Source organism: Ixodes scapularis, unplaced genomic scaffold (assembly GCF_016920785.2).
Source record: "Ixodes scapularis isolate PalLabHiFi unplaced genomic scaffold, ASM1692078v2 PGA_scaffold4__175_contigs__length_147842914, whole genome shotgun sequence".
NCBI lineage: Eukaryota > Metazoa > Arthropoda > Arachnida > Ixodida > Ixodidae > Ixodes > Ixodes scapularis.
In genome coordinates, this window is record NW_024609879.1 from 91,027,879 (window position 1) to 91,030,078 (window position 2,200).

Genomic DNA, 2,200 nt, shown 5'->3' on the forward strand with positions numbered 1-2,200 from the left:
GCGACAGAGGTGGTCCAGCTGAAGCTTCCTGGCTGGCCAAGTGCTTGAACGGAGCGACCGACGGAATCCGCCGACAAGCAGCGCTGAGCGTCAGGGAGCAGTACTGCCGAAGCGGACTGGCCGGTGGAAAGCGGCGCATGCGGCACATCGACGGAGAGAAAACCACCTGGGTCATCGGACAGCAACGCTGAACGACCGGTGGCTGAAACCAGGGACCTCGAGGGTCAGGAGTTCCGACGCCGACGCCAAGGACGACTACTGAAAACGCAACATCCGGGCTCTGGGCGTCAAACTGCTGCAACATTTGCGCCGGGTGAGTGGGATTTCTTGCGTTTGGTCGAGGTTGGCATGGCTGGTAGTTGGCGGGACTTATGGTTGTGACGCGTCAGATGCTAGCCGACATGGAAAACGGGTTGAATGGAGAGAACTCGCAGGGGACAGGGGCCTCTGGTCAGGGGCGGGAGGCGCCACAGGGTGCGACAGAAAAAGAATCGGAGGCGGTCGCAATTCGGAGACTTGAGCTAGAATTTGAGTTGCGGAGAGCGCAACTTCAGATTGAGTCCGAAGAACGGATCGCGTTGCGCAGAGCAGAGCTAGGACATGAGAATGGTCGACCTTCGTCCTCTGGGTCGGAAACAGACGATCAACGGCACGCAGGCTTAGACCCCGTTGCGCAATGCGCAAAAGTTCTGAAAGGGTACCGCCTGCCATGTGACGCTGACGTTCCGCTATGGTTTGATGAGGTAGAAAGACTGTTTACCACGTACCAGGTGCCGGATAGTAGTCGAGTACATCTGATTATGCCGGTACTAACGGAGCGTGTCCGCTACCTGCTGCGCAGTCTGGGTCAAGACGATTGTTTAGATTACGAGTCTGTAAAACGGGCGGTGCTGAGCGAACTCAAACTCACACCAGCTGAGTACCTAGACAGGTTCGACAGGGCAGCCAAAAGGAAAGATGAAACATGGGCTCAGTTCGCCTCCCGTGTTCGAACCTACTTCACGTACTACCTTCAGGTAAGAGGTGCGGACACGAAGGAGACTGTAACGGAGCTCATGGTTGCTGATCGGATTAAGGTGAGCCTGAGTACCGATGGCCTGGAGTATGTTCGCCTTCGCGAGGGAGAGAATTGGTTGAAACCGGTCGAGGTGGCCAGGGTGTTACAGACTTACGAGCAGGCAAAAGGGAAAGGACGTGCCACGAAACAGGAGCACGTTCCAGCGGAACAGTCGGGGACGGGGCGCTCGCCAGGGTTCAAGGGTTCTATGAATTCGGGTCGAGCAGCGGTAAGATGCCATGTATGTCATGAGCAGGGACACATTGCCAAGCACTGCCCTTGCGCTTCCGGTAGGGACGTGCCTCAGAGGCCGGCAAATTTGCCTAAACCGAAAGGGCAGACGGACAGAGCGTTAACTGCACAGGTTGAGGTAGGGCGGTCGATTTCGGAGACGGGCCGCTCGAAGTTACAAATGGTTCAACTGGCGTGCGGCGACGTATACACCGAAGCAGTGCTGGACACGGGTACCGAGATAACGGTAGTACGGGAGAGCCTGCTACCTCAAGATTTGAGGGAACCGTCGGGCACGGTGAAGTTAGTGTCCGCGTTTGGCCACGCCATTCAGGCCAAGCTTGCAACCCTTCCAATAAGGTTGAGCTCTCCAGGGGCGGTAGAAAATCCCACTAAAACCGACTTAGTGTGCGCGCTCACCGATCAGCTGGCGGAGGGGGTGAATTGTTTGCTTGCCGGAGAAGATTGGGAACTTTTGAAAGCTCAGAGCAGTAAGGCCCAGGTGCAACGGGAAGGTAAAGCAGCCTATCCTTGTGAAGTTAAAGAACAGAACGGCAGAAAAGATGAAGACAGCGAAGCACTGGCCTGTGAGATTGGCTGTGAACAGGATGCTGGCGAGCTCCGCCGGGAGTCGGAGACTCGTAAGATCGAGGAGGCAGATCAGTCGTCTAGCCAGAGGGAGGCATTTAGAAATGCGCAACTAGCCGATGATAGCCTAAAGAAAGCCTGGGAGGATGCCAAGATCGGAAAGTCGGGCATGTTTGTAGCCGATGGACTTCTTTACCATTGGGACTCAATAGCAGGTGTAAAGGTAAGACAACTGGCTCTCCCCTCGGGCAAGCGCGAAGAAGTATTGAACCTAGCTCACGAGTCGCTGTGGGGAGGCCACATGGGGATGAAAAAGACTAAGGC

The 2,200-nt window shown here is 55.9% G+C and overlaps 1 protein-coding gene across 1 annotated transcript; it reads left to right on the top strand.

The window, feature by feature from the left end:
- Positions 1 to 371: 371 nt before the first annotated feature.
- On the top strand, positions 372 to 1,933 carry LOC120850876. The gene is made up of 2 exons (XM_040223562.1): positions 372 to 1,803; positions 1,896 to 1,933. The coding sequence occupies exons 1-2, from the start codon at positions 372 to 374 to the stop codon at positions 1,931 to 1,933; spliced, it is 1,470 nt and encodes a 489-aa protein (XP_040079496.1).
- Positions 1,934 to 2,200: the final 267 nt, after the last annotated feature.